This window comes from Somniosus microcephalus, chromosome 11 (assembly GCF_052327205.1).
Source record: "Somniosus microcephalus isolate GS21.2 chromosome 11, FLI_Smic_1.0, whole genome shotgun sequence".
In the NCBI taxonomy this organism is placed as follows: domain Eukaryota; kingdom Metazoa; phylum Chordata; class Chondrichthyes; order Squaliformes; family Somniosidae; genus Somniosus; species Somniosus microcephalus.
The window spans coordinates 191,303,918-191,329,800 of record NC_140997.1 but is presented as its reverse complement, the minus strand read 5'-3'; the positions used below and the strand labels follow the sequence as shown (position 1 = coordinate 191,329,800).

The 25,883-nt window shown below is 43.9% G+C and overlaps 1 protein-coding gene across 1 annotated transcript in view; it reads right to left on the bottom strand.

The window, feature by feature from the left end:
* The window catches only part of cfap20dc (CFAP20 domain containing), a 721,404-nt gene that overhangs the window by 217,455 nt on the left and 478,066 nt on the right, over positions 1-25,883 (bottom strand). Inside the window, exon 12 of the mRNA XM_086001537.1 lies at positions 18,534-18,911. Coding sequence (XP_085857663.1) covers positions 18,534-18,911 — 378 coding nt within the window. The remainder of the gene's footprint in view (positions 1-18,533; positions 18,912-25,883) is intronic.

The window sequence follows — 25,883 nt, the reverse complement described above, 5'->3', positions numbered from 1 at the left end:
CCTTTAAGAAGGCAATAAAGGCTATGTACAATGACAACATTCCACTGCAGCATAAGGTGGACAATTTCCTGTTCGCCTAACGGAATGCGACACATGCAGTCACCAACCAGGCCCCGGCCATGATGTTCTTTAACCGAAGGTTAAGATCTCGCCTGGATTTGCTCAGACCAAACGTACGAAGAGATGTTGAGAGTAAGCAATTCCAGCACATCCATGAGAAGCCAACAAGGAGCTTCAATGTAGGGCAACTAGTCTTGGCCCGCGACTACCGAACAGAAAAATGGCAGCCAGGAACGATATGCACACGGCAGGGCCCACTAATGTACACAGTGGACGTTGGGGAGAACATTGTGAGACGCCATGCTGACCAGATCCTAGAGTCACAGGAACAAGTCAACCCCATGTCTCGCCCATATGTACCTGGTGAGGAACCCGACGTACAGGTCGCATCTACCCCAGAAACAGTAGCATCGGAAGCTGATGACCCAACTGATGACAGGGTGCCAGAATCGCCTCCGCACCAAGAGCGAGACACTCGGGAAAGGCGCTATCCAGAAAGGATCAGGAAGCCTCCCCAAAGACTGAATATATAAATGGACTATTTTCAGCTGACGTTGTATGTTAAAAGTGTTAATTGTAATTAGTTTGATATTTAATTGTTAAATGAGTGTTATGGTACTGTTAATCTAAAAGGGGAGGAATTGTAATGTATATACCTTTAAGGGGGGGAACTACTTTTTACAGCTCATGTATACTGCAGTACCGGCAGTAACCACAACTGTATATAGCACTGAGTAGTAATCTGTACAGTTCAGTTCCCGAGTGAGCCACGTTGAGTAAACACCTGTTGTACCGTTCTCCTGCAGTCTGTGTCTTACTACTGATGGACACATTTCTATTAACACTCCACTAAATGTTTTAGAGGAAATCTATATTTACATTATTCCTGGGACTTGTTTGGACTATAGAACAACAGACAAAATAATAGTTTGTGTTTTTCCCTTTATTTGGCTCTCTTCCTAAATGTCTTAATGATATATATTTTTTAAGTCATTAAAAAGGAATATGTAACTCCTACAAATCCTCCCCTCCTCCCCCTCCTCAACAACCTGGTTGCATGTTTGTGTAAAGTTACTCACTTCCGTCAATCATTCAAAATCAAATAGAGACATTTCTATTTTAAAACATCAAAACTTAGGGGGAGAAAAAGTGTTTTTAATACTCATTTTTTGTTAAAAGTTCTTTAAAAATCTTTAAATTCTTTCAAGTCTCATTGCAGCTTTGACAGATGTTGCTCCAAGTCTTTTTTCCCCCTCTTCAATGGACTACATGTACCTGGACCCTCACCCCTCCCTCCCTCTATCGCTGTCTCGCGCTCTGTCCCTCCCTCCCTGTTTCTCTCTCTATCGCCCTCTGTCCCTGTCTCTCTCTCTCTCTATCTCCATCTCCCTCTGACCCAGTCTCTTGCTCTCTCTCATAAGAACATAAGAAATAGGAGCAGGAGTAGGCCATTAGGCCCCTCGAGCCTGCTCCGCCATTCAATAAGATCATGGCTGATCTTCTACCTCAACTCCACTTTCCTGCACTATCCCCATATCCCTTGATTGGCTTAATATCCAAAAATGTATCGATCTCTATCTTGAATATACTCAAGGACTCAGCCTCCACAGCCCTCTGGAGTAGAGAATTCCAAAGATTCACCACCATCTAAGCGAAGAAATTTCTCCTCATCTCAGTCCTAAATGGCTGACCCTTATTCTGAGACTGTGACCCCTGGTTCTAGATTCCCCAGCCAGGGGAAACATCCTCCCTGCATCTACCTTGTCAAGCCCTGTAAGAATTTTGTATGTTTCAATGAGATCACCTCTCATTCTTCTAAACTCTAGAGAATATAGTCCTCGTCTACTCAATCTCTCCTTATGGGACAATCCCCCCATCCCAGGAATGAGTCTGGTGAACCTTTTATGCACCCCCTCTATGGCAAGTTTTTCCATCCTTAGGTAAGGAGACCAAAACTATAAATAATACTCCAGGTGTGGTCTCACTGGGACCCTATATAATTGCAGTAAGACATCTGTACTCTTATATTCAAATCCTCTTGTAATAAAGGCCAACATACCATTTGCTTTCCCAATTGCTTGCTGTACCTGTATGTTAACTTTCAGTGATTCGTGTACAAGGACACCCAGGTCTCTCTGCACACCAACATTTCCCAATCTCTCACCATTTAAAAAATACTCTGCTTTTCTATTTTTCCTACTAAAGTGGATAACTTCACATTTCTCCACATTGGCCCAGTAATTCCTGTCGGGGGCTTGCCGCGCGTGCAAGCCCCCGATGTGCACTTACCCGGCGCGCCGACATCTGAAACCTGGCCCGCAGTGGATTTCCTGTCAGTGGCCCAGTTCTGATCTCGGCGCGCTGTGCTAACCTGACCCAGCGGCGTAGTTAGTGCAATGACAATAAAAGTTGAATTATTAATTATTAATTATTATTATGTGCTGGCTGGGATCAGGTGAGCACTGTTCAGCCAATCAGGGGAGGGGAAACTTCATTCATAAGTTTGATAGTAAAGACTGTCAAACTCATGAAAAGTACGGCACCCCAAAACACTACTTAAACTTTAAATAAAATTTTAAAAAGCATCCCAATTATTAAATTAACTATGAATAACTTTTAAAAACTATTTTAAACAATTAATCAAATTTTTGAAAAAAATAAATTTTTGAAAAAATAGGGTCTAAAACTAAACTTACCTTACTGTAGATTCTTTAAAAATAATAAACCTGTGGAAAAAAAAATTCTAAATTGTACTAAAAGACCACTTACCTGTAAAACTAAGTACTTACGTGTGGTTTTTCAATGCGTAAAAACCGGAGCCCTTTACACACGCGCAAATCTGTAAAAATACAGGAAATCCAAGTCGCACGCGCTGCCCAATACCGTGCATGCGTTCAGCCTCTTAACCCCTTGGGTCAGAGGACAGGAAATGCCGGTTTTCAGCGCATGCGCTGTGCATGCTGAAAACCGGCAATTCCTCCTGGCACACGCGTGAGTACCCTGTCCGTACTCACGCGTTGTGACAGGAATTACTGGGCCAATATATTTCATTTGCCATGTTCTTACCCACTCACTTACCCTGTCTGTATTCCCTTGAAGCCTCTTTGCATCCTCCTCATAACTTACATTCCCACCCAGCTTTGGTCTCCTCATCCAAATCATTGATGTAGATTGTGAATAAGTGAGGCCCAAGCACTGATTCCTACGGTACCCCATTAGTTACAGCCTGCCAACCTGAAAATGACCCGTTTATTCCTACTCTGTTTTCTGTCCATTAACCAATCCTCAATCCATGCTAGTATATTACCCCCAATCCCATTGTTGTGTCTCAAGGGGTTTTATACCCTTACCTATATAATATTTAAGAAGGACTCCGGGGTGGAGAGTTTAGTTAACGGCCATTTTATTTACAATGTGCTTCTTCACTCAATGCACTACATTTCCCATAGTGCATTGCAAATCACCACTACGGTATCCCATGTGGGACAATTCTAATACACATTCAAAATACACAACACCCATGAGCCCTAATTTTGTTTAATAAGCTCTTGTGTGGCACCTTATCGAATGCCTTCTGAAAATCTAAATCCACCAAATCCACTGGTTCCCCCTCATCTATTCTTTTAGTTACAACCTCAAAAATCTCTCACAGATTAGTCAAACATGATTTCCCTTTCATAAATCCATGTTGACTCTGCCCAATCCTATTATTATTTTCTAAGTGCCCTGTTACCACGTCCTTAATAATAGATTCTAGCATTTTCCATACTACTGATGTCAGGCTAACTGCTCTGTAGTTCCCCGTTTACTCTCTCCCTCCTTTCTTAAATAGTGGGGTTACATTTGCTACCTTCCAATCCGCGGGAACCGTTCTAGAATCTATGGAATTTTGGAAGATGACAACCAATGCCTCCACTATCTGTATAGCCACCTCGTTTAAAACCTGAGGATGTAGGCCATCAGGTCCAGGGGATTTATCAGCTTTCAGTCCCATTAATTTCTCCAGTACTAGTGTTTTACTAATATTAATTTCTTTTACTTCCTCATTCTCGCTAGAACCTTGGTTCTCCACTATTTCCAGGAGGTTTTTTGCATCTTCTTCCGTGAAGACAGTCACAAAGGCTGTAAAGTTAATCGCGCTGAGGGGGCGGGTCCACTAACAAATTACAAGAAGACGTTAATAAACTTGCAGAATGGGCATATAATTGACAAATTAAATTCAACACAGATAAATGTGAGGTATTGCATTTTGGTAAGAAAAATAGGGAGGTCACATATTACTTGGAAAATACGAATCTAAATTGGGTAGTGGAGCAAAGGGATCTCAGAGTACAAATACACAAATCACTGGACACAGGTTAATAAGGCCATAAAAAAGCAAACCAAGCACTAGGGTTTATTTTTTAGAGGGACTTAATTGAAAGTAGAGAAGTTATGCTAAACTTGTAACAAACTTTGGTTAGACCACACATGCCTGAGTACTGCGTACAATTTTGATCACCATATTATATAAAAAGTATATAGAGGCACTGGAGAGAGTGCAGAGAAGATTTACAAGGATGATACCAGAAATGCGAGGGTATACCTATCAGGAGAGGATGAACAGGCTTGGTCTATTTTCTCTTGAAAAGAGAAGGCTGAGGGGTGACCTAATAGAGGTCTTTAAAATTATGAAAGGTGTTGATAGAGTAGATACAGAGAGAATGTTTCCACTTGTGGAAAGAGCAAAGCTAGAGGCCTTCAAAATAAGATAGTCACCAAGAAATCAAATAGGGAATTCAGAAGACACTTCTTTACTGAGAGTGTGGTGAGAATGTGGAACTAGCTACCACAGGGAGTGGTTGAAGCAAATAGTATAGCTGCATTTAACCAACAAGTGCAAGCAGCTCATGGACTTCTTTGCCGTTCAGCTGCCTCTGCCACATCCCTCCCTTCCTCTTGCCCACCGAGCCAAGGTTCCCCCCTGCCCTAGCCCTGAACTTGCATCTTTCTCTAGTTTCCCTATCTTTCGTCATGCCCTCTGAAGTAAGATATTAAAAAATTGGGTATAACAGGGTAAGACAACCAGGATTCAATTGCAACACCAACGTACAAGGTGGAGGGAATGGGTTAATTCATACGCTGAGTTGAACAATAGAGGTCTGTATATTGCATTTACCCAGCTAAGTTTTAAACATAATTAAGTGACTTCAAATGCTGAGATTTTAAAACTATAGAACAAGTCATGGGAAGATTGAGGAGGATGTGTGGTTGGTCAAGCGGGGCGATACATATGCACCTAAGAATTTGTTTATTGTAATTCACAACAGGGTTCCATTCTTCAAAATATAGTGGGGCTAATTAGAATGTGTTTGCTTTGCAGAGATGACCCGAAGCGAGACTGAAAGTCTGTGTTTTGCATGCCTTAACAAGGACTGGTATCTTAAGAAAACACTTAACAAGCCAAACCATCTGACTACAGGCAAATGGATGGTTGTAAAGTAATTAAGATGAGGCCCATGGTCACAAGAGGTGACGGGACCAACTGATAATGAAATGTGGGGATTGGGGCCAGCAAGAAGATGAACTGTCATGGTTTTATCATTACAATTTAGTTATAACTCTGTATATGCTGATAAGCTTATCCCCGCCCCTAGGGCAGGGCCTTAATTTTTGTATAACTGTGTGGACTTTGAGAGGCTCGTTGGAGTTGGAGTCTTGTGTAGGGACACAAGAAATTTCTCCCCAGGCCTGAATAAACCGTTTTGACTTCAATTATTGGGTCTGTCTTTCTTTCAACAAGCCAGTGACGTCGACCTTTTATATCACTTGGTCCGCACTTTGGGGGCTTGCATCAATTGGCGACGAGGATGGGATACGCGATCTGAACAAGGCTCTCGGACAACGATAACCTAAGATGGGTGAGTATGTTTTAATTACCACCTGTAAAATTAGAGGTTAATCGCTGGTGAGACATCAAGTAAGAATCGACGTACAAAAGAACTATAAAAAGAAAGACACCTTTAATTGAAGGCGGTTAAAAAGTAAACCGATGGGGCAGGGCGTTCCATAAGCCGGGAGGTGGCGAAACCTCAGATAGAGGCAGGGCATTCCCTAAGCCAAGTGGTGGCAAACCGAGAGGGGCGGAAAGACCCCTAACCCGGGAGGCGGGAAATCCTTTTAGCCGAGTGGCGGTAAACCGATAGGGGCAGAAAGACCCCTAACCCGGGAGGCGGGAAATCCTTTTAGCCGAGAGGCGGCGAAACCTCAACAAACGAATGAATGGGTGCACAATAGCGAGTGAATGAAATAAAACCCTACAGTCACAAAGAGGTTAAAACGGACAAGGGTGAGGTCTGTCCCAACGCCTAGCCTGAGCCTGAATTAAGAGGACAGTAGTCCAACGTGATGGCCAGGATCAAGTAGGATGCCGGGAGCCACAGACCCCACAGTATCAAAATCTCGGGACTAAAGGGTTGGTGTGTGTTTAACGAAATGGAGTGATTGACAGGAAGTAAGAAACTAATCAGAGTAACGCTATAGGGGCGAGCAACGTAGTGTATAAACCTAATTCACCAACACCGTGAATTAAGCATTAAACGTAGCAGTTAGTTATGACTAAGAGGGTGGAAGAAGAATCGTTGGGGGACCTGGATTCTATAACCCGACTCCTAGTAGATAAAAAAATTAAAAAGACAGTGCAGAGAGCCAAAAGGCTTAGTGGGGAGGAGAAACCAAAGATAAAGAGGGAATGGTAATCTGAGCTCGTTACCAGAAACAATGTAAGGAATCAAAGCAGAAGGGAGAGATAAAGAAGGAAAAAGATCTAATTTGCAGGCGAACCAATTTGAAAACCCAGCAAAGGGAGAAAAAAAAAAGAAACAAACAGGGATTTGGAAAGCTAGGGAAGCTGCTGAGTCCGATTTAAAAAGGAAGAAAAAAAATAAACTTAAAGCTTTACCAACATGGAAGTTATTAGCATCTGTACTGAGACAAGTAAAACACAAGATCTGCTGAGTGAAAGGAACCTTAAAAGTATGCTGGAATTTCAGGCTGTATAAAATTGTGTGTTAAAGTGTGAATGTTTTCCTGACTAGGAATATTTAAGAGGTTACAATATTCCTTTGTCTGAAAGTCTGTCCTTTAAAAAAAATGTCTGCTGTGTGTGTGTTTTAGCTCCACCCACTTCTCTGTGTTAAAGAAAAAGCATTTAACCCTTTTGTCTTGTCTTGCATTTTGGAAGTTTTAAGAATGTGCGAATAAGGCTGTACCCTCAGAATGAAAAAAACCTAATACAATTTAAGTTAAGCTGGAGTGTAAAAACTGAGAAGAGCAACAAAAAGTTTGTTTAATAAAAGATTAAGTTTCAGTCTAAGATTTAACCTTGAAGTTATGAGGTAAATTAACCTATTAAAACCAGACTTTCATTGCAGCCACAGTGAAATTCTGGTTGGTGTAAATTGGTGTAGTTCGAATTGAATAAGATAACTCCACTCCGCAAGAATATCTGACAGTGGCAGGTCCCTCTACAATATTTAATTGACTATGGTACTGGGAGCCCTATAGAATGTGGGACTACAGTTAAACCCGAGAAAGGTACAGGTAGGGAAGGATGAAGTAATCTACCTAGTAATCTACATAGTAACACAAGGGGAGAGACAAATGCCCAAAGACAGAAAGGGGGGTTAATAAAGAACAGTACCTTGAGAGCCAGATGATAAGTAATCAGAATCAGTGTGACGTGTGGCCATTGAAGGAAGCAGATTAAAGGCTTAGGGCTGCTCGATCGGGAGTTTGTGATTCTGTAATATGGAGGATTTAAGGAAAATGTTCAGTAATATGAATAAGTTGGGGCTAGGAAGGGATCCTTTTAAAAGCTATAGCAGACGAAGAGCAAATGAGACTCCGGTGGCATATGCCAACAGACTGTGGCCCACATGGGAGGAGCATTAGGACCAAGAGGACAGCTAGCGAAGCTGCACGCAATCACTAGCTGCGTGCTTTGATTTATCAGTCCAGTACTTACAAGCAGCTATGGTCAGATTTTGATCCAGAAGATGGGGTAAATACAAAGGCTAAAGTTGTGAGGAAAATGACCCTGCGCTTTGAGGTGCACCATACAGATAAAAGGAATATCGGGGTAATGAATAAGCCAAGGGGCAAGGTTTGTGAAATAAAAGGGGAAGCCCTCAGAGATGGCAGCCGGAAGGGACCGCGCCAGAGAGGGGAGGGGGTCAGGCAGGTACTAGGGCTATTTAATTATTGCCGGAACTTTATCCTAGAATATGCAGAAATGGCCCAGCCTATACAGGATTTGATCAAAGGGGGGAAACCATCCCAGAAGCTGGTGGACTGGGGCCCGACTATGAAACAGCTTTTGTAAAGTGAAACAAGCCCTGAGGTTAGCCAAAGGAAAAAGTGTAAACATATACAGATAGTCGGTATGCCTTTGGGGTGGTGTCTGATTACATGGTAGCCTGGAGTAGGCGAGGATATATGACACCAGGAGGAGGACCCGTAAGACACAAGAATATAATCAAGGAATTAGTAGGAACCTCTCTCCTGCCTAAAGAGTGCGCAATAATAAATTAAAGCACACAAGAGGATTACTGACCGACACCAACAGGGCAATGCATGGGCAGACGAGGCAGCTAAACGAGCAGCTGAGAAAGGGAATCTGACCAATGAAGCCCAAGTGTTCATGTTTAGTTAAAGTCTTTCGGTCAGCGATGTTTTTTAGGTTACGTGAAGTGACGCAATAATGTTTTGCTCCACCTTCAAAAGCCTGCAAAGGAGTTAACCCTTTCCACTGACAGCTGTTTGAGTTCACCAAGCAACAAAGTGTTACTGAATAAAATTTAAAGATATTGGACATTATTAAATTTAAGTTTCTTAATGTTAATATTTCCCCACAGTGATAGAAGGAGAATTATGATTTGATAAATGGAAGTTATCTTATAAACTAATTGCAGCACCGTCTCAAATGGCCGGAAGACTGCTTGGGCGGGGGGGGGGCTGTCCTGTTACCCAAAGATAAATCTAGACAGATAGTTAGAGACATGAGGCCAAAGACCAACAGATTATACAAGATCTAGAACAGGATACATGGGACGACCAGAAGGAGGTCCCAGCAATAGGTAGCAAGGTGATGGCAGAAATAATACCAGCCAAACCAGGGCTAGCACCCAGATGGTCAGGACTTTATGAAGTATTAATGAACAGTGACACATGCGTTTGTATAGATGAGTCCGGAACCGGTGAAGTAAGGTGGAAGCACTGGACTCAGTTAAAAATATATAACAAAGACAATGAGTAAGCCAGAGATGGTGCCTTTTGAGCAGAGTGAGGAGTATACTAGAAGATATAAAGAATGGGAAGGGGAGTTACTACATATATCAATGATAGGGCCGTGTATGATGACAATGTTATATGCCATAGTTTGCATCTTCAGGTATGTCTAGAGACAGAGCCACAGAACAAGAAATGAACCAGATGTACAGCATTTTGAACTGATAAAACAGATAAGAGCAGAATAATTCTAACTGGCTGGTGACGACCAGCCCCCTTTTTGTAATTACAGGAACATTGGGCGTCCGGAATGAAATGGAGCATCCTCGCCTTGATCCTAGGGATGAACATAAGTATTGCCATTGTCGAGGGGGATTAGTAATAAGAAGAACACAGGATGAGGGGTATTTTAGTGTGGCACATAGAGTTATTAAGCTTGCCATTAATATGAGTGCTTTTGAGATACAAAACAAACATGGAACTCCCTGTGGGTAAAACAATTAGAGGGTCCACGGGGAAAATCTATCTTACAAAGATGTAAGAAACGGGGAGTATTGGAAACGGCCGGAGCAGGGTATGTGGCTGGGTTAGCAACAGTTAATAGCTTGGACATAGAAGGAGTAAACGAAGGAGTAGAAGAATTACAAGCAAAAATAGAGAAGTTACTAAAACAAGCTACTGGAAATAGCCAGCAATTGACACTGGCAGGGAAACAAACAATAATGCAATTGTTGGGGGTGGAAGAGATAGTAGCCCCCCATGCAGAAACAATCAATACAATTATTGATCGACTTAATAATGCTTCTCGCCAAACCGATAAGGAACTAGTATGTGCCATGTATGGCTCATGACTATTGTCGAATGCTCAGCATAACATGAGGCAAATAAATAATGGACAGATCCCTGATTGGATTACTAATGAGGATCTGGAACCTTGGATTGACACAAATAAAAGCCTATGCAAGGGGCGTAAAATGGGACAAGTATACCGGGCAGACAATTGTCTGACCCCATGGACTAAGATGATTGGCTTTGTATTGGCCATCCCACAACTCCCAGAAGAGGGACAGCCCCTATACGATGTGATTAATATAGGAGAGGTACAAAGAGAGAGTTGGGTTAAATATCATGATGTCCCTACCAAGGCACTTTGGGAAAGGGATGAAGATAATAACCAGAAGAATGGAACCTTAAGTGGGGTGGTAATGGACGGGTGCCACCACAAGGGAAGGTTATGGGTGTGCACACACCCCACCACCGAGGGAGACACATCTGAGTGCGGATTTACGAAAATTACCAATTACACCCTCGAGGTACACCCAAGGGGGATACACCGAACAAGGGTAGCACCAAGGAACAACGGGACATTTTGTGTCACCACAATCGAACAGAAGTATGAATATCAAGATATGACTTGTCCCATTCCCCAACCAAACCTTTGTTTTGGTCTAAAGATACCGACACAGATAGGAAAACCTGGTCGCTTGATAATATGGGACTTAATAAAAAGGTTGAAACTTATGTTAGAGTAAGAGGAAGCTTGGAAGAAATTACGGCAGAAAACGAAGGAAATTTTAAAGTATTATCATAAAATAGAAGGCTTAAGGAAACAACAAAAAGACATTAGTACAACATTAGAGGAAACTCACCCACTTCCTCCTATTTTGATAATTGGGGATCAGGATGGTCGGGGACATTGGGCGCCTCAGTGTTACAAGGCATAATGATATTCCTCATGATTGTTATTACAATATATTGTGTATTTTTACTGCTCCAGTGCCTCTGTGCCAGAATGAGTAAAGCCGAAATTGGTGCAGTGAAATAAGTCGAGCCTGAGGAGAGGCAGGTAGCGAAGTTAAGTATGGAAAACTCCCCCGCCTCTCCAAGGCAAATGGTGTAAGATGTGATAAGAAGCCCTGAAATTACAAGGGATTAATTGGGTATGGTAATTAAGGACCGGGCCGGCCAACCATAAGACAAAGGTAGCAGAAGGAGGGTGGCAGAAGGAGGGTGATGAATGAGGATTGGTGAGTGATGACAGTCTCGAATTGGCACGTCAAGCACCCAACGCGGAAATGAGGGATAGGCCTGAGCGAAAAGCCTAAACCATTAATGCAGGGTCTAAGGGGCCCTGGGAAAGACCACCATAAGGAAAGACCACCATAAAGGAAAGACCACCATAAAGGAAAGACTACCATACTGCGTGGGGAGGTGGGGGGGGGGGGAAAGTCGGCCTCCAAATTGATAGGATATATACACATGTATAACCTAGACTGGTAGAATGCCAGGGAGTGCATGCTCTGGCAGACACCAGGAAGTGGAAATACATGTTTTGGAGCAATTGTCCAAAAGGTCAAAAGGGAGGACTGAAGTAAGATATTAAAAAATTGGGTATAACAGGGCAAAACAACCAGGATTCAATTGCAACACCAACGTACAAGGTGGAGGGAATGGGTTAATTCATACGCTGAGTTGAATAATAGAGGTCTGTATATTGCATTTACCCAGCTAAGTTTTAAACATGATTAAGTGACTTCAAATGCTGAGATTTTAAAACTATAGAACAACTCATGGGAAGATTGAGGAGGATGTGTGGTTGGTCAAGCGGGGCGATACATATGCACCTAAGAATTTGTTTATTGTAATTCACAACAGGGTTCCATTCTTCAAAATATAGTGGGGCTAATTAGAATGTGTTTGCTTTGCAGAGATGACCTGAAGCGAGACTGAAAGTCTGTGTTTTGCACGCCTTAACAAGGACTGGTATCTTAAGAAAACACTTAACAAGCCAAACCATCTGACTACGGGCAAATAGATGGTTGTAAAGTAATTAAGATGAGGCCCATGGTCACAAGAGGTGATGGGACCAACTGATAACGAAATGTGGGGATTGGGGCCGGCAAGAAGATGAACTGTCACGGTTTTATAATTACAATTTAGCTATAACTCTGTATATGCTGATAAGCTTATCCCCGCCCCTAGGGCAGGGCCTTAATTTTTGTATAACTGTGTGGACTTTGAGAGGCTCGTTGGAGTTGGAGTCTTGTGTAGGGACACAAGAAATTTCTCCCCAGGCCTGAATAAACCGTTTTGACTTCAATTATTGGGTCTGTCTTTCTTTCAACAAGCCAGTGACGTCGACCTTGTATATCACTTGGTCCGCACTTTGGGGGCTTACATCACCCTCTCTGAGCACAACTTCTCCAAGAGATCCAACTCCTCCTCTATCAACCCTATTACCACTAATCTGATCACCTAACTTCCCTTCTTGGTCCCTATGCTAGATGATACTGTAAATGGCTCCCTCTCCACAGGTACTGTCCCCCTCCCTTTCAAATCTGCGATTATCACCACCCCTTCCCAAAAACCCCTCTTACCCCTCAGTCCTTGCAAATTAGCCCCTTTGCCAACCTCCGTTTCCTCTCAAGTCCTTGACCATGTTAACGCCTCCAAACTCCGTGCCCATCTTTCCCGCAACTCCTCGCTTGAACATCTCAAATCAGGTTTCTGCCTGTGCCACAACACTGAAACGGCCCTTAACAAAGTCACAAATGACATCCTCTGTGACTGTGACTGCAGTGCACTATCCCTCCTCCTCTTCCTTCTCCACCTGTCTATAGCCTTTCAAATGGTTGACCACACCATCCTCCTCTAACGCCTCTCCTCTGTTGTCCATCTGAGTGGGACTGCCCTTGCCTGGTTCCACTTTTATCTATCCAGTTGTAGTCAGAAAATCTCCTGCAATGGCTTCGCTTCCCGCTCCGTTACCTCTCGAGTCCTCCAAGGATCTATCGTTGGCCCCATCCTATTTCTCATCAACATGCTGCCCCTCAGCAACATGACGTTAGGTTACACATGTACGCTGACGATACCCAGCTCTTCATCACCACCACCTTTTTTTGACCCCTCCACTGCCTCTATGTTGTCAGACTGCTTGTCTGACATCCGGTCCTGGATGAGTCGAAATTTCTTCTCATTAAATATTAGGAAGACTGGAGCCATTGTCTTTGGCCCCCATCACAATCTCCATTCCCTAGCCATCGATTCCCTATCCACTGTCTCAGGCTGAACCAGACTATTTGCAACCCATTTGACTCTGAGGTGAGCTTCCGACTTCATATTCTCTCCATCACAAAGACCGGCAACTTTCATCATTGTAACATTGCCCTTCTCCGCCTCACCCCAGCCCATGTGCTGCTGAAACCCTCATCCCCGCCTTTGTTAACTCCAGACTTACTGTTCCATTGCTCTTTTTCTAGCCTCCCAACTTCCATGCTCCGTAAACTTGAATGCATCCAAAACTCGCAACCCACACCCTAACTCGCACCAAATCCCATTCATACATCACCCCTGTGCTCACTAACCTACATTAGCTCTTGGTCCTCCAACGCCTCGGTTTTAAAATCCTCATCCTCGTGCTTAAATCCCTCCATGGCCTCGCCCCTCCCTATCTCTGTAACCTTCTCCAGCCCTGTAATCATCCGAGTAATTCTGCATTCCTCCTACTCTGGCATTCCTCCTACTCTGGCATCTTCTTTTGTCTTGGGATGTTTTACTATGTTAAAGCAAGTTGTTGTTGTTTAGTTTAAGCCAAGTTCTTAATGTTTGCTTTGTATACAGAGACAAATGGGGACTGAACTTAGTGTGCGCATGTTGATTTAGACTCCGTTTGTTTCTAGGGGAAGGAAAAAAACTGAATATTCTGATGTGTCTGTTGCTAAGCCAAATAAGCAATTGTGAATATATCTATAAGCTTGTTAGTAGGACCATGCTACTTTTTTGGGTGCCAGGAAAAGATAAAGCATAAATTCTAAAATTAAATTTCAGAGACGTATTCAACACCAAAGTGAATTATTCTTAATTCCTATTTGTATTCATTGTACATTTGCGGACACATGCTAATATTCCTGGTGAATAGGATCTGTTCAGTTCAGAATTCGTTAAATACTATACAAACGTTGCGTTCTCACATTCTCCATTACATAGGTTAATTGGAGTCTGCAGCAATGTCATCCTTTGTTGACCAGAATATCACATCCACTCCAACACATTTCTCTGTTTTAAATTTCCAAGTCTTTACTGGAATACCTTATCTAATATTAACAATTCGATTATGAAGAGACATTTACCTTTCAAATTGCATAAATTTTCTTTCATATAAAGCACAAAGGTGTAGAAGAGGGATTTTCCCAGATTCATAGGCCATGATTTTCTCCTCGGTGTCGGGATGGGTTCGGGTCAGCTTGTTTCCGGGTTCCGGTCCCGCCCCCAGCTGCCTCCGCTCCATAGATGTGATTTTCCCTTGATTGGCCTTGTTAAGACCACCCTGCCGGCTTACTGGCCAATTAACAGGAAGCGGGTCTGATGACATCATTTGATGACTCATCATCTGCTGGTTTCCTTAAAGGGGCCATGCACAATTTTATTTTGACAGTTGATTTTTCAGTGTTCGACAGCATTGAGGTGCTGAAAATACTGACAATCACTGCACAAAGATGACCTCTTGCACCCAGGCTCTCCAATGACTCCCTCCATATGCTGGAATAGATGGCAGCTGCAGGTGAGATGACAGAAGCGATCTATCACTGGTGAGAGAGGTTGTCCTAATGAGGTGGCACTGGACATACAGTTGGATTTAAAAACTTGTAAGCTAAAGAAATCTGTATATGTATTAAAAATGCAGTAATCAACATTTTCATTGCTCTGAAACTCAGCATGTGCAACATGGTATCCTTGACACCACTTCTGCAGCTGGCATCTTTTCACAAACATTAGACCGGACTCACAATACGCCACACTTAGCTGGCGTATTATTCAGACATCGTGAAACATGACACAGAAGCTGGAAAATCGAAAAACAGCCTGAAAACTACTGACAAGTACCTGGTAATAGGCAGTTAATTGCCTTTAATCCATTTCCTGCTGCTAGGTGTTGGGTCCATTCGCAAATCGGGGACCCGACACTTGGGAAGGTTGTTTGGAGGTGGGTTGACGGCGGGTGCGAAACCCGCCGTCAATCAAAATGACTTTAACCTCTGACCCACCTCCAAACCTGCCCTCTGAGCGCTGGCAAAATCGCGGCCAAAGTATTTTTACAATAATCTTTCAAAAAATGCAGAAAAAATACCACAGTCTGAACTGTGGAAATTAATTTGATCTCCCTTTCAACTAAAAAAAAATTGGTTGCACCTCAAAATTGTTACTTTTTAGTTTTAACAAGCTATTTTGTTTAATTTATATGCATATACAAGAAATTCACAATGGAAAAAAAACACTTGCAACACTAACAGCAACTATTACAATGATTTTTATGATGCATAGCAAGACTTTATGTCTGGTTTATTTATAGCAATTAAAATTGAGGCAGCACCATAAATATTGCTACCACCTTCTGGTGCTTCAGGTAACACTCTTAGCATTATAATATAATTCTGTTTTCTACTGCTTAGAAATTGAAGTTGTGCTATTTACTGAGACAAACTACTCATAAACCTGTTTTAAGTGCAATTTACATTTAATTTTCATGTATGACCCCTTCAGAAATAATTGTCTGGACAGTTAGCAATATGTTCTTTAGGCAATAACAACAGAAAACACTGAAAACACTCAGCAGGCCAGGCAGCATCCGTGGAGAGAGAAACAGAGTTAACGTTTCAGGTCTGGGATCCTTTATCAGAACTGGAAAAAGCTGGAGATGTAACAGATATTAAGCAGGTGCAGAGACAGTGGGGTGGGAGGGGAGGAAGGAATTGAAGGAACATACTGTGCTTATGTAAGAGGCAGGAATTTGGCCCAGAAATTCGGGTCTCCACGGGTGAGTACGCACGGGGTACTCACCCGTAGGCCCGATGGACGTGCCGGTTTCCTGCACGCACTGCGCATGCGCGGGAAACCGGCACTTCCATTCCTCTGAAAGCAGAGGTTCAGAGGTCGAACGCGTGCGCGGGGGAGGCTGCGCGTGCGCATCAAACTTAGTTTTTTTTTTAACAGGTTTTTCCGTGAGGGTAAGTCTGCAGAATTTAGAAATGTAAAAAGCAGGCATAAGGCCTGCTTTTTACAAGGTAAGTGGTGAATTAATTAAAATTAAAACATTTTTTCCACAGGTTTATAATTTTTAAATACTTTAAAGTAAGGTAAGTTTATTTTTAGCCCCGTTAGAATATAAAATTATTTTTTTCAAAAATTTAAATTATTGTTTAAATTATTTCATGTAATTTATAGTTTATTTAAAAAATGTGATTTAAAAAAAAATTTATTTGAAGGTTTAGTGCTATTTTGGGGCCGTAGTATTTATAAGTCTTGACAGCACTTCCTGTCAAGACTTATGAATGGTGCATTCCCTGCTCCGATTGGCTCCCCATGGCCCACGTGATCCCAGGGGATGCATCGAACTAACTGCGCCCCTGGGATACGCAAGCACTGCGCGCCGGCTGCCGGACCAGGCCCCGGATCGGAATTCCACAGGGCCCTACAGCTCAACGGCCGGTGCGCAAGGTAAGTGCAGGTCGGGGGCTTGCACCCGCGGGAAGCCCCCAACCCGAATTTCTGGGCCAAAATGTTGCAAATGGGAATGGCAAAATCATGCAGCATGAAAAATGGGGGCAGGGTTATAGTTTGAAATTGTGAACTCAATGTTGAGTTCAGAAGGCTGTAAAGTGCCTAATCGAAAGATGAGGTGCTGTTCCTCGAGCTTACGTTGAGCTTCATTGGAACAATGTAATAGGCCGAGGACAGAGAGATCAGAGTGGGAGTGAAGCGGTGAATTAAAGTGACAGGCGACCGGAAGCTCAGGGTCACCCTTACGGACTTAGGCATCTCATTTATAACACAGTACCATTAAAGACTGAAAATAAATACACCCATTTGGAGAGTTTTCAGTTGACTGACAACTTCAAAGTTCAGCTTCACCTTTCACATCTGTATAGTATTTTTCATTATTGGGAGAGGCAAAGACAAGGACAAACTGCCAGATCAATAGTCACACAGACAGGTAGAGAGATAGAGACGTGCAAGCATACATGGGTTTTATGGATGAAAATCTCTAGTTTACTTCTGCCAAAATAGATGCTTATAGATTTTCCAAAGCAGTTTGATACTAAAGAGCATAAAAATGTAGAAATGCAAAAAGGCCAGTTAGTCCATTCAGCTTACTCTGCCATCCAATTCACGTCTGAGGAATTAATCTGACCTGTTTCGTTTGTACTACTTTAAGTGTACTTCAAATGATGATTATTCCAAGTAGGAAAGTTATTTTTTGTAAATGATAGTTTGTGGTAGATTTCATTTTTCACAATGTTCTCTATCTTTTCTATTCTTCATTTCTGAGCTTTAGGAAACAGAATACCTCTCCATATCTGCAGTGAAAATTAACATCTACCGTTTTGACTATGCTCCAGTAATTTTTTTCCAGTGGGAACAGACCAAATTTCCTGATCCTCTCTTCAAAATTCAATTACCTAAAATATGAAATTCACAAACGGGCACAATATTTCAGAGGTTTCACTAATTCTTTGTCACTCCCATTTTCTCTGAAACTTGTATTTTATGGATCTATTTTACGCCTAACATTTTATTTTACTGTTTTTTTGCTATAACCTTTCACAAAAATAATCGAATGGGAATTTCACAATTATAAAATCACAATAATACAATGGGTCTATGACTCACAACTATGTGTAACTAGAAGTCAAGTCCATCAGAAGGTCAATAACAGCAATATGCAATGAATTGGAGTAATGAAAGTCTCGAATTGACTGAGAAAAATAACATTACAGAACACAATAAGCATATAGTAAACAAGTATTAAATGATCAAAATAAATTGATATTCCAAAGGCTTTTTCCTATAATAAATCTTGGCGTTCACAATTTTTCCTTCTAAATTTAAATTTATTTTGATAATAAGGAAACAAAAAAGAAAAGAACTGGGTGCAGTAGCAGTTTAGGCACTGTCCTTTTACTCCTGGTGGCTGGGTTTAAAAATGAGCGAGGTTGATGGCATGAAAATATCCTCTCTGCTTGCTGCTGATACAAGATGCAGAAAGCATTTCCCATTTTCCAGCACAATCATCTTGATAAGCACACAAATTAAAAAATATATATAAAACATAAAAAATATACATTTTATTAAATAAAGAAAACCCACCCTAAATCAATTCAGACATTAAGAAATATAGCACAGCTAAGTTTTAAATCAGAAAAACTTACACAAGTCTCCGTGGTTAATCTTGGGTCCTCCTTTGGGATTTCTTTTAAGGATCTTTTTACCATTGAGGTCCTGGATTGGCTAGCTTGTCCATCTTCCTCCTTTATCATGCTTGGTGTAGAATCTGGAGCATCTACTCTGGTGGGAGATCTGCTTTGGACTGGAGTGATATTGCTGTGAAATTTTTCTGTATCTGTTTTGATCAGTGCAGGAAGAGGAGCTCTTTTTAAGGTTTGCTCTACTGAAGCAGTTTTTATTGTTCTTTCAGAGGATACAGACAGTGAACTCTGGGATACATGGTTGATCAGCGAGGCTTCAGAGCTACTTGAACTTGTCCTGGCACCCAAGGGTTGTCTGGTAATCCCATTCAGCAAATCATCCTTAGGTTTTAAAAATAATTTTGTTACTTGTTGTAAAATTTCAATCAGAAATTAAAATTGCACACACGTAATAAGGAAATAATTACTGCATGAAATATTAATTAATTAATATAAGTAATGACATCCCTTCCTGGATCCCCATGTTAGCTGATAATGTAAGTGGCTCCCTCTACTCAGGTTATTGTCCCCCTTCCTTTCAAATCTGCCATCATTACCCCTCCCCTCCTCAAAAAACCCACCCTTAGCCCTCTGCCCTTGCAAATTATTGCCCCATCTCCAACCTCCCTTTCCTCTCCAAAGTCCTTGAATGTGTTGAAATCCTGGTCAGCTTTCCCACAACTTTCCACCTGGCACAGCACTGACATCCTCTATGACTGTTACCCTGGAGCATTTTCCCTTTTCATCCTCTCTGCAGCCTTCGACACATTCAATCACCCCATCCTCCTCCAACACTCTGCTCCGTTGTCTAGTTCAGTGGAACTGCCCTTGTTAGGTTCCACTCATAACTATCAAATTGGAGCAAGAGCACCTTCAGCAATTACTTCTCTTTCTTTCCACGTATTGTTACCACTGCAGTTACCCATGGATCTATTCTTGGCCCCCTCCACTTTCTCATTTAAATCTTGCCCCTTGGTTTCATTGTCCAAAGGCAAGGGCTGCGATTTTGCATACTGAGGCCGGTCCGGGGCAGCCCCAGCCTGCTGCCTGTTCCATCCCGCTCTGTTGAAGTGATTTTACAATGATTGGGCTTGTTAAGCCCACCCAGTGAGGTTCCCAGCCAATTAAAAGGAAGCAGGTCTGATGACGCATCATCAGCCGGTTTCCTTAAAGGGGCCATATCCAAATTGATTTTGACAGTTGTGCGGTCAGTGTTCTACAGCATTGAGCTGCTGCAAACACTGACAAGCACTGCACAGAGGTGCACAGCTGCACCCAGGCTCTCCCATGACTCCCTATGGAGGGAGTCACAGCACACAGGGAGGTTGTCTTCCATTCCAATGGGCGGAAAAGACCTCCCCAGGAGATCAACGTAGCCTGGTTGCACATTGCACAGGAGGGCACAAGCAGGGATGTCGTCAGGAGGACCAGGCTGCAGTGGCATGAACCTTTCAATGATCTCAGTAGATCACGCAATGTTACTGCCAAGCCACACTCAACCTCATCCTGCTGTGCCACTCATCACATCGCCATCACTTTGCCTTCCCAACCGTACTCCTGCACAGCTTTACTCACACCAACTTACCTTGCACCTCCACCCATCCCTCTCTATCTACATTATCACTTCCCCCTCTCACTAGCTGATTGTGGTGGGATTCTGAGGACCAAGGTGAGATTTTTTCAAGGGCACCGATGCTGATGGAATAGACAGCAGGTGAGGTTGAGATGACAGAAGTGATCTGTCAATGGTGAGAGAGGTTGTTCCAATGAGGTGACACTGGATACAGAGTTTGCTCCAAACACTTGCTAGCTGCATAAAGCTCAATCTGTCTTCCAATGCAGTAAGTGTAAAGTCTGTGGGTTGTGCAGTTAATAAATACACAGACTTCAGAAGTAACAAACAACAGGTCTTTACTATTCGAAGGTCCGGGCGAATCTGCCCCAGCAATCATGCCACAACACTTATATACTGGTGTGGTCACTATCAGTATTACAGTATACAGAAGCCAAACAAATAGTGCCACCTGAAAGTAGTCCTCTTAAAGGTGAACGGTTACATTCAATAGTTCCCTTAAAGGTAGACGGGTACATACACTACAATCCTCCCTTTTTAGCTTATTACTTACTAAGTCCATAGTGAACATACATTCTAACATATATACAGGTTTATGTAAGACAGTTCATAGATTCAGTCTTTCCGGGGGTTTCCGGATTCTGTCAGGATAACGCCGCAGTGGTGTCGTCATTTCAGGCGGGCTAGGAGGTGCTTCTGGCAAGGTCGATTCGGCTTGAAAAGCCGTGTCAGGTTCAGCTGACTCCAGTATCACTAGATCGGAAGTAGGTGTTCTGGGTATCTCAGTTTCAACATTACCCGGATAAGGTGGTGAAGTCGGTGGCCCATTTGTGGTGGACCCTATGATTTGGTCAACATGGCGCCTTATTATATTGTCTCCAATGTCCACGGTGTGCATCAATGGCCCCAGCCTTTTCCCAATAGTTCCAGGCTGCCATTTCTCAGTACGGTAGTCCCGGGCCAAAACTCGTTGACCGATCTGGAAAGATCTAGTGACCCTGTCGTTCATGCCCTGGAATTGCCGGTTCTCTACGTCTCTTCTGATGTTTGGTTTTAGTAAATCCAGCTGGCATCTCAGGCGTCTATTACAGAACATCATTGCGGGAGTTTGATTTGTGACCGCATGTGTCGCATTTCGGTATGCCAACAAAAAGCTATCCACCTTATGTTGCAGACCTATATTTTCATTACTCATGGCCTTTACGGCCTTCTTGAAGGTCTGGACAAACCTTTCAGCCAATCCATTGGAGGCGGGATGGTATGGGGCTGACGTGTAATGTTTAACCCCATTGCTCTTTAAGAATTTCTTGAATTCTTCGGACACAAATTGTGGTCCATTATCAGAACAGATCTGTTCCGGCAGGCCATTCCGAGCAAACATAGTCCTTAACACTGCGATGGTTTTTTCCGTCGTGGTGGTGGTCATCTTAATTACTTCCGGCCACTTGGAGTGGGCATCCACCGCTATTAGAAACATCGAGTCCATAAATGGACCAGCAAAGTCGATGTGTGCTCTTTGCCAAGGCGATGAGGGCTACTCCCATGGATGCAGAGGAGCCTGGGGTGGCGCGTTCTGAACCCTCTGACATCCTAGGCAGTTCTTCGTGATCTCCTCTATGTCTCCATCAATGCCTGGCCACCACACAAACGCTCTTGCTAGATTTTTCATCTTTACTCCCCCCAGATGTCCTTCGTGCAGCTCCTTTAGCACCTTCTTTTGGAGTTTGGGTGGAATCACCACTCTAGATCCACACATCAGGGTTCCTCGACACACAGACAGTTGTTCTTTCCTCTGTGCAAATGCTTGCAGTGTTGGGTCGCTCTGTGCTGGCCATCCCTCCACCGTTACATCATAGACTCGTGAAAGAGTCGGGTCATTCCTTGTCTCATTCTCAATCATTGAGTTTGTTATCGGTAGACACTCCACTATGGATGAGTGGAACAACTCTACTGGGTCCACTATACTCGCTTCTTCTACCATCGGCAATGGCAAGCGTGACAACCCATCAGCATTTCCATGCTGTTTAGACCTTTTGTACTCAATTTCGTATTGGTGTGCCCCAAGCAACACGGACCACCTTTGTAACCTTTGTGCTGTCATGGTGGAAACGGCCTTATTTGGGTTGAATATGGACACCAACGGCTGGTGGTCTGTCAACAATGTGAACTTTTTACATTGTAGGTAATGGTTGAATTTCTTCACGCCCCACACAAGACTGAGGGCCTCCCTATCTATTTGGGCGTAATTTCGCTCCGCGGGTGTCAATGATCAGGACGCGAAAGCCACTGGCCTTTCCGAGCCGTTTGGTAGCCTGTGCGAGAGTACTGCCCCAATTCCGTACGGGGAAGCATCGCAAGCTAGACGAAGGGGTAATGCTGGGTTGAAATGAGCCAACACTTCTTCAGAGGTAATCAACTCCTTGCTCCTGCGAAAAGCCTTTTTGCATTCTTCACTCCACTTCCATGGTGTTTCTTTCCGCAACAGGTCATTCAGCGGATGCAGTACCGTGGATAAATTCGGCAGAAACTTGTGATAGTAATTAATCAACCCCAAGAATGATCTTAACTGAGATACGTTTCCTGGAGCGGGGGCCTTCACAACCGCTTCAATCTTTTCGGGTGACTTATGCAGTCCCTCTCGGTCAATGACATGACCGCAGTATGAGATCCGTTTTTGGAAGAACTCACACTTCTTGCGATTAACCCGAAGGCCATACTCCTTCAACCTGGTGAGTACCAGTTTCAAATTCGTGAGGTGTTCTTCCTCATCTTTTCCCGTGATTAAAATGTCATCTAAGTAGCACTGCGTGCTTGGAATTCCTTGTAACACCTGTTCCATGGCCCTCTGCCAAATTGCTGGCGCCGAAGCTACCCCAAAGACCAGTCTATTGTAGCGATACAAGCCTCTGTGAGTGTTGATGGTGAGGTACTGGCGTGACTCTTCCTCGACCTCCATCTGTAGATATGCTTGAGCCAGATCTATTTTCGTGAAATGTTTCCCTCCAGCCAACGAAGCAAAGATATCTTCAATCCGCGGAAGCGGGTATTGTACCGTGTGAAGCACCGGATTCACAGTAATCTTGAAATCTCCGCAGATACGGACCTTCCCCAGTCCCCCTGGCTTATTACTCGGTGAGGACTTCATGATGGGAACAATGGGTGTGGCCCACTCACTCCAGCCCACTTTTGACAGAACCCCTGATCGTTCAAGTTCTTCCAGTTCTGCCTCCACAGCTGGTCGTATTGCGTAAGGTACTGATCTGGCCTTAAAAAACTTTGGGCTTGCATTTTCTGCAATCTTAACCTTTGCTTTAATCCCTCGCAGTGTTCCCAGTCCCTGCTGGAATACCTCCTTAGCTTCGTCCAATATTCTGGCCAACCGTTCAGGTTTGACATCCTCTTTTTCGGAATCCACCGTCATGGTGTTTAGTGACTGCCAGTCCAATTTTATTTTTCGGATCCACTCCCGTCCCAGAAGTGGTGGTCCTCCCTCAGGCAATACATACAGGTCCAACCGGTGATGATCTTTATCCTTGTATCTCACCTTGACTTCTATCATGCCGATGGGGAATACCTTGTGCCCCGTGTATGTCTGTAGTACTAGCTCCGTATCCCGTAGTGGAATATGCTTGAAAAATTTCTTATAGTCGTGCTTATTCATGACCGTCAATGCCGATCCGGTGTCCACTTCCATTTTTACTTGGACCTTTGCAATCTGTAGCGTTATCCAGATAGTTTGTCGGTCAGCTTCATTGCTCACGTTGTGAATTCTCAGACTGTCCAGTCCTTTGCATTTGGAGTGTGAGACCGACTTCTGTTCCCTCAGACTCTTCTTAGTCACCTCTTGTACCTTCCCGTACCATTTTTGTGGTGACTTCTTATTGTTGTACGTTGCTCCTGACCGGCATACCTTAGCTATGTGCCCGATCTTGCCACATTTCCTGCATTCTTGGTTTTTACCCCAGCATTGATTCTGGTCGTGTGTTGTCTTCCCACAACGGTAGCATTTTGTTGTGCTTGAAGTAATTTGGTCCACCCCTAGTGCCGCCGCCTTTAGCTGCATTTCCGCCGTTCCTTTCGCTGCGGCTTCATGCGATGCAGCTATGAGGACAGCCCTGTCCAGTGTGAGGTCATTTTCTTCCAGTAGTCGCTTCTGCGTTCCTTCTTTGGACAATCCGCATACGAACTTGTCCCGCAGTGCCTCTGTCAGATTCCCTCCAAACTGGCAGTATTTCGCTATCCTACGCAGTTCGACCAAGTATTCCGCATTGCTTTCGTCTTTCCTCTGCGTTCTTGTGTAGAATTTGAATCGTTCAGCCAGCATCAATGGTGTGGGGTTCAAGTGATCCTTCAGCACTGCTACAATATCATCGAAAGTCTGATCTGCCGGTTTAGCTGGTGAGAGAAGATTCTTCAACACCCCGAATGTTTTCGCACCCATCATGTTAAGTAAGGTTAAAGCTTTTTCCTCCTTAGCTATTTTGTTAGCCTTACAATGTATCTCAATACATTCTACGTACGTGGCCCAGTCTTCTATCTCCGAATTGAACTCGTTGATGTCCGCCCGCTTAGGCATCTTTCTTTCCTTGGGTACAACACAAGTATTTCTTCAAGTATTCTTATTTATTTGTTTATTTCAAAGATGGCGGTTTTCCCGCAAAAATGGCGGTTTCCCGCTCTTTCCTTCTCGCCCCGCCCACTTCGATCATCTTCCCCGCCTAATGGCGGCTTCCCGCGTTTCTTCCCTGGTGGAAGGGGAACGCTTTCCCCACAGCGGACAGGTTCAGCCGCTGGGCTGGCTTCCGCACAGCTCCCCTTACTCGGCTCTGTCTTTTTCTCCCACCCGCACGGCTCTCCCGGCGCTGGGTACACCCCGTTAACGGAGGACAGTTCAGCCGCTGGACTGGCTCTCGCGCAGTCTCTCACCCCGTTTTCGGCTGTGTCTCTCTCTCACTCCCGCCCGTTCGGATTTGCCGGCTCTGAGTACCCCGTTGGTGGAGAACAGCTCAGCCGCTGGACTGGCTCCTCGCAGTCTCTCTCTCCGCACCCGGCTCTCACCCGCACGGTTCCCGTTCGCCTCCCCAGCCCTCTCGCAGACCGGTGTTTCCCTCCCCGGCTGTGGCTGGGTTTCTCTTCCCGCGCCTACTTGCAGGCTCAGCGCTTCGTGGCTGCGGTCGCTGCCAGGATTGTTCCCGCCGATCGCGGTCCGGCTGTCACCCGACGCCGTTGGACCCGACTTTTGGCCGGCACAGCTCCCCCTCGACCGAGGTCGAGTGCTCTGCCCTTATCCTCCGGATACTTCTACCCCTTCCCCTACTCACAGTCTCTTCGGCCGCCTTGTTTCTTGCTGGTCGGCTCACTCCGCACCGTGGCAGAAGGGTAGTCAGTGCCTGTTGCTGATACAGCTTTTGTTGTTAGTCTTCCTGCTTTCTGTTGTTGCAGCCTCGTGTTTTCTTTTGGTAGCATGACGAGGGCGGTTGTCTCTCTTCGACGCTCTTCGTTGCGTTTGGTAATCTTGCCGCAGGGTACGATCGGACTCGTCGCCACTGTAAAGTCTGTGGGTTGTGCAGTTAATAAATACACAGACTTCAGAAGTAACAAACAACAGGTCTTTACTATTCGAAGGTCCGGGCGAATCTGCCCCAGCAATCATGCCACAACACTTATATACTGGTGTGGTCACTATCGGTATTACAGTATACAGAAGCCAAACAAATAGTGCCACCCGAAAGTAGTCCTCT